Source organism: Rhynchophorus ferrugineus, unplaced genomic scaffold (genome assembly GCF_030347505.1).
Source record: "Rhynchophorus ferrugineus isolate W39M unplaced genomic scaffold, kcgeb_rfMv2 rfM7, whole genome shotgun sequence".
NCBI lineage: Eukaryota > Metazoa > Arthropoda > Insecta > Coleoptera > Curculionidae > Rhynchophorus > Rhynchophorus ferrugineus.
The window spans coordinates 26673408-26679965 of record NW_027472586.1 but is presented as its reverse complement, the minus strand read 5'-3'; the positions used below and the strand labels follow the sequence as shown (position 1 = coordinate 26679965).

General features: G+C 33.8%; 2 protein-coding genes across 2 annotated transcripts; both read right to left on the bottom strand.

Annotated features, from left to right (window-relative positions):
• Nucleotides 1-694: 694 nt before the first annotated feature.
• On the bottom strand, nucleotides 695-1732 carry LOC143200216 (uncharacterized). The gene is made up of 2 exons (XM_076410613.1): nucleotides 1327-1732; nucleotides 695-1273 (listed from the first exon to the last, which is right to left on the bottom strand). Exons 1-2 carry the CDS (start codon nucleotides 1730-1732, stop codon nucleotides 762-764), a joined length of 918 nt encoding a protein of 305 aa, XP_076266728.1. The 3' UTR covers nucleotides 695-761.
• Nucleotides 1733-4866: 3134 nt separating this feature from the next.
• LOC143199318 (uncharacterized) lies at nucleotides 4867-5976 on the bottom strand. Its single transcript, XM_076409041.1, has 2 exons — nucleotides 5453-5976; nucleotides 4867-5399 (listed from the first exon to the last, which is right to left on the bottom strand). The coding sequence occupies exons 1-2, from the start codon at nucleotides 5847-5849 to the stop codon at nucleotides 4999-5001; spliced, it is 798 nt and encodes a 265-aa protein (XP_076265156.1). The 5' UTR covers nucleotides 5850-5976; the 3' UTR covers nucleotides 4867-4998.
• Nucleotides 5977-6558: the final 582 nt, after the last annotated feature.

Here is a 6558-nt window from a genome sequence, read left to right as displayed (position 1 = left end):
CAGTCTCCTCCAGAAGATTGCCAACTCTCGGCCTCATTGCCATGCCATCATCATGTGGGTTAGCCACTTGTGATTCAGTTATGTGTGGCTCCACTATATGCGATTTGACTATATGTAGTTCGGTAATATGTGGTTCCACTATATGCGATTCTACATAAACAAATGAACTAACGTAAACAAATTATTTTATTTGGTTTATTATATAAATAAAATAACACTAAAATATTTGTCAGATATATCATCGATATATTTTTTATACTATTTGTAAGGAACGTCACAATGTCATCTATAATGTACATGATATATATACAATGTCAGAAATAAATTAAAATCAATTATATACATTTGTTTATAATGGTTTTTGGGCTCTGTACGCCACTAGGTGAGCTTCTTCCATAGATCTTTGGTCCCAGTCTCCTCCAGAAAATTGCCAACTCTCGGCCTCATTGCCATGCCATTCATCATGTGGGTTAGCCCCTTGTGATTCAGTTATGTGTGGCTCGACTACATGCGATTTGACTATATGTGGTTCGGTGATATGTGGTTCCACTATATGCGATTCGATATAAACAAATGAACTAACGTAAACAAATTATTTTATCTGGTTTATTATATAAATAAAATAACACTAAAATATTTATCAGATATATCATCGATATATTTTTTTATATTATTTGTAAGGAACGTCACAATGTCAACTATAATGTACATGATATATATACAATGTCAGATATAAATTAAAATCAATTATATACATTTATTTATAATGGTTTTTGGGCTCTGTACGCCACTAGGTGAGCTTCTTCCATAGATCTTTGGTCCCAGTCTCCTCCAGAAGATTGCCAACTCTCGGCCTCATTGCCATGCCATTCATCATGTGGGCTAGCCACTTGTGATTCAGTTATGTGTGGCTCGACTACATGCGATTTGACTATATGTGGTTCGGTGATATGTGGTTCCACTATATGTGATTCGATAATATGCGCTTCTTCTTTTTTAGGAGGCATTAATTTCTTTGCAGCGATTATAATGGTGGCGGCTAATGCGACTTTTGATAAGATTAATGCTGCTCCTGCTATGAGAGCTATCAGAGCTATGGCAACGGGGACTAGAGCAGACAATGCCGCTGTTATTGCCGTTAGTATAGTCTCTCCGATCTTCTTCCATTTATTGTGGTGAGTATGGTGACTGTGTTCGGGTCTTCGTCGACGTCGGCGTCTCTCAACGTAGTAAGTATAATAAGTGTCGTTTTTGTGATGATGTTCGCTTCTTCCTAAAAATCAAACTTTCAAATTAGAAATTCTGAACTATTCCAAAACGTTTTACCTTCAGTCTTTACTAAGCTAGCTATCTTGGGTATGGAGATTTCGATGCTCCTCGCACCAAAGATATCACTAGCTTTGTCGATTAACATCTTGTTAAGAGTCTTGCCCTCGCCTTCCAAGGAGCGAGCAAGATTTTGATCAATCTCGTTTTCAGTAAGGAGCACCGAATTGGTCGGATTCTTCGAGGATTTAACGAAAGCAACCCCGTCCATAACGGGTAACTTCTCCACGCGCCCCAGCCGATCCAGAAAGGTTATCGCCTTCTTTTTCAGGCATTTAGTGAAATCCGATCTGTAGCACTCTTGGCAGATCTTGAGGACCATTCGAATACCGGAAAGGCTTGTGCTTGACTGACCGGACGATGTAACAATACAAAAACTCACGACTACTAATACTGCGATCTTCATGCTGCTGTGAAATTATGACCAACTGATGTATATCAGATGCCTGCAAGTCGTTTTATAGTCTCGCTGATATAATCTCCAGTTATGGTTTTGACCTGTAGCCGAACAAGGACATCCTAAAATAAAATATGTTTATGTTTTGTTTACCATCCCCTATATCCATAACTAATCGACCCGCCTAGTTAACAACAAGACAGAGGTCAAAAATTGAATATACGTGAATCAAAATGAGCATCAACTAGAGCTGTACCATTTTTATCCGGTTTGTTATGCATCAGACGTATTTAAAATTATAAATAATCAGCTTTAATATCAAACAAATCCGGTTAAATATAAAAGAAAGTGTACATTATAAATATTGTTATTGAAAAAATAACATAATATCGTTTTTTTCGACATTTTATGTTATAAAAAGTCCCCATGTTTATTAAACAGGTATAATATAACTATGAATTTTTTAAAGAGAAATTCTATGTAAATTATTTTTATTCAAGTAAATGTATATTAAGCGGCCATTTATGCAAACCTTGCGTTCAAAGTGGTAAGCAGAAACCAGAACATCATTTTAATAAATATAATTTTAATGTGCATATTCAAGTAACAATATCTAGGATGGATACCGAATATGCTACTGCTATATCCTTATCATAATTAAATTCGCTTCATTATCATTAGTATTTGACTAGTTAGATTCACAGTGAACAATCAGAATACTGTTACTTAATTGTAATGATTTAATTATATTTTTTAATAACTAAATATAATCAACTTTACAAATCATTATATCTCGCATATTTAGACGACAAAAAAAATATAATGTTACTTGGGTAAAAACACCTTACCAAAACATGTAATAAATATCTAATTGTTTTTGATTGGGTAAAAGAAGTGTTTCCCATATAGTTGATAAAGAATCTCGTGTCTTATTTCAATTATCATTTTAATGGTGAGCCGTATTAAATTAAGAAAATAAAATGTTACTTGAGTAGAAAACCCTTATCAAAACATATAATAAACATATAATTGTTTATTATTGGGTAAACGAAGTGTTTCCTATATAGTTCATAAAGAATCCCCTGTTTTAGTCCAATTATCATTTTAATAGTGAGCAGTATTAGTGTACAGAATGGATTCTTACGAAAGCCTTAAGAGACATATCAGTTTTGAAATGTATCTAGAAACCTACCTGAATGCAAAACAAATCTCAAAATAGATTTTTCCATTTTGCATAATGAAGCATGGAGCATACAATAATGATAAAAGCAAGTTTAATATTATGATTTCTTAATTAATGTCATAGAGAATATTAGTTTTATATGAATTGATATATTATTAAAATTATTATAGACTATGTCAGTAAGAAGGGACCTTAGTAAGGGACACTCATTGTTCCAATAATTATAAAGGTAAGTTGACGGGATTACAGTAATTATAGAGGCATTGTTAAAAGAAGATAATAAGACCATATATAAGACAAAGCAGGAACTAAGCAAGGGGATAAATACACCTAGTATTCACTGATGCGGAAAAATTATTAAAGTAGTGGTTTTTTAGGGTTATATATTAGTAAAGAATTATATAGAATAAATATAAATGCTCTAATTATAGATGAACATAAATCAAACTCCTAAAGCATTCAAGCGCGACTAAGAGAAGGAAAAAGAAGCCCAACTTTGCTCGTAATATTTATGGATTAAATAATAGATAATAAAATATATTAGATCGAAAAGACCACACTGCACATAAAATATGTGAACCTGACCATCGGAAGAGTATATAGAATGGATCAGACCTGTCTTTATTTATAACGTTTGTAATAGATAGAATTTGGCATGTGGCTAAAATGACTGGTATGTATTAAATGTGAAGGGTTTAAAATATTAAAAACCTTTATCTTCTTTAAAAATGTATTTTGTGTAAAGAATTGGCCACCGTCTCAATCTGTGTCGGGGTTTTTATAGGTTCATTCCATCGTTGGGTCCTCGATTGAGCGCGGGACTTGGGTGTTTGGGTCTCCTGGGGAATGCCATACTATTTACAAAGACCAATTCAAATTGTTGTTATCGCTAGTTGTTCTAATACACGATGGATGCTCACATAAACATAGAGGATGTTTAGACGCCTCGCGCTTTACACCATTCAGCTCTACTATAAACATATTATCTAATCCCTTTGAATACACAGGGCCCTATCAGTCGCGCGTATTGTGTGCATTTCAGTTAAATTTTTTCTCTCTGTTACTCTATAACAACTCTGTCACACGGATTTGGTTTTTTTTTGTACTTCGTTGAACATGAGCTTCAAAATCAGAATGATGTTTTGAAATTGTGGAAACATATTTTTTATGTAATTCTTTCAGAGGTACTACTGTCAGAAGTTAATATATAATGGTGATGCATTTGCGATACGACCGTCGCATTTTTAAATATGCTGTCATATATTATGAAGCTCAAGGAAGCAAACTTATGTCTCATGCTGCGATTTACACACCTGTATAGATAAATTATGCCTCGAAAGGTCGTCGTTAAATGTTGATCAAATGTAATCTGAATCTCCAACAATTTATTTCTCTTCAATATATGCCATTTTAATTCAGGTTTATGTGCCACAATACGGATGGTTTTATTTTAGCATAACCAAGAAACTGCCCTGCTATACTCAAGTGGAAGCTTCAAGCGACATGAGCTTCCCAATAATTTATTTAAGAGTGTCCCTTGGATGGTTGAACCTTTCCAGTAGAGAATTCTTGAATAACAATATGTAATTTTGTAGAGATATATGCAAGCAATTTGGCTGTTATAGCTGAAAGATGCAAAGCGTTTAAAGAATATTCACAATATATTAGCAGTATTGCCATATTATTTTTACGAAATGCTTATATTTTTAAACTAGGTTAACTTTGTGTTTTATAAGTAGAGTTTTTTCAGTTAGGATATCGTTAATTTTCAAACAAAAACGTTTATATTAATTAGTTATTGTACTATAGTACTATCACTGTTTATATTGATGGTAGTTTGTATGGTTTTATACATTTTGATGTGAGATATAATGCAATATACGAAAGGTATTAAGTTAAATTGTTTTATTACAAACGTATAAAGTTGGCAACAAATGTTTTAATACTGATTACACTACAAAATGGATGAAGAGACCATATTATAATATAGTTAATAACATCCATTATAGGCGAGGAAGTATACTTACAAACTATATTTGTACAATAATAACATTAAATTAAAATTATTAAATAAATTAGTTTCCTTAATCTATTAGTGATGTAAATGTCTATAACCCTTGTATGCCAATCGGTGAGCTTCTGAAATCCTTCTGTCTGGACTAGGTTCAGCTGTTTCCCAACCGCTGCTATGCCACTCGGTGTGTGGCGTGGTAGGGTGTTCTGGTTTTTTCTTTTGAGAGTCTAAGAATTTTCTTACAGCTATTATAATTGCTATGACCAAGGCGATTTTTGCTATAATAAAAGCCTGTGCTGCTATGAGGCCTACTACGCCTATAGCCAAAGGAGTTAAAGCTGTCGTTGCAGCTGCCGCTGTGGCCATCATGTGCTTGACGACGTGAATGACTCCTCTACGGCGAGGTCTTCTGGTAGTTGTACGCCTCTCTGCCCAATAGGTTTCAGTAGTCCAATGCTCGTGATGTTCATCCGATCTTCCTAAAATTTCTCTATTACATTACGATCTCAAAAAGTATTTTAATATAATTTACCTTCACTCACTTCCTTGGATGCTTTGGGTATGAATATCTGCATAGTCCTCGAGTCCAGAATACTAGTGGCTTTGTCCACCAGAATCTTATTGAGTACTGCGTTCTTGTCGTCCAAAGATCGCCCAAGATTTTCATCAATATCTTTTTCCGTGATTATGTTGGAATTAGTTTCATTGCTCTTAGACTTGATGAGAGTAAAACCGTCCATTATTGTTATTTTTTCCATGCGTCCCAATCTATCCAGAAACGTTATCGCCTTCTTCTTCATGCATATTCTGAAATCCGATCTGGAGCACTCGTCTAATAGTTTGAGCCCCATTCGAAAGGCCACACCTTCAGGGCTTGCAAACACCGTTGCGACGCACACACTAACGATTACCAGCACCGAGACATTCATGTTGCACTGATATGACGGACAACTGACGTCCGACGAACCTTTGCATTTTATTTTATACTATCATCTGTGATACTTGTCTTGACCTGGTATCAAAGCGTGACCTTTAGATAAACAGGTACATCCTCAAACCAGACCATTGGTTGTCCCAACACCCCATGTCTCGAGAACACAGGATAACCTAGATTAAAGTAGAAGAAGACTGCCAATTCACTATACGTTAATCAGAAAAAGAAACAACTACATATCCTGTTTATTTCGCTTAATATCTATCTTATTTAAAATTGCAAATAGTAAACATTACTATCAATAATATTTTATAGATTTGGATAATACTAACATTAAATTCAGAATATATGTATGCATTATGTGTGTTTACGTATGTATGTAGTAATTTTATGCGATTAAGTTGCCTTAAAAAAACAATATTTTGCTTTTTTAAATATTCCATAATATAAAAAAAACATATTTAGTAAGCGATAATATTAAACTATGAATATTTGATAAACAATTGAAATTCTATGTAAATCGTTTTTGTTGGAGTTGATATATAACAGACAAACAATCATTCTCAAGTTTTAGTTGAAAGAATCACATCTTTAAGATAATATCAGATATGTCGTCCTTGTCATTTGTGTCGTTTTAGTTCTTGAGCTTTCTGATTCATAGGGTTGATTTTTTAAAATCCGAGCTAACTAACCTCTTTGCATAG

What these genes read in the sequence shown, in the direction of transcription:
- LOC143199318 (XM_076409041.1), bottom strand. Translation starts at nt 5,849, where the DNA reads ATGAATGTCTCGGTGCTGGTAATCGTTAGTGTGTGCGTCGCAACGGTG. An exon ending in ATCCAAGGAAGTGAGTGAAG is followed by an intron (nt 5,400 to 5,452) that starts GTAAATTATATT and finishes GAGAAATTTTAG; the next exon opens with GAAGATCGGATGAACATCAC.
- LOC143200216 (XM_076410613.1), bottom strand. Translation starts at nt 1,732, where the DNA reads ATGAAGATCGCAGTATTAGTAGTCGTGAGTTTTTGTATTGTTACATCG. An exon ending in TAGCTTAGTAAAGACTGAAG is followed by an intron (nt 1,274 to 1,326) that starts GTAAAACGTTTT and finishes TTTGATTTTTAG; the next exon opens with GAAGAAGCGAACATCATCAC.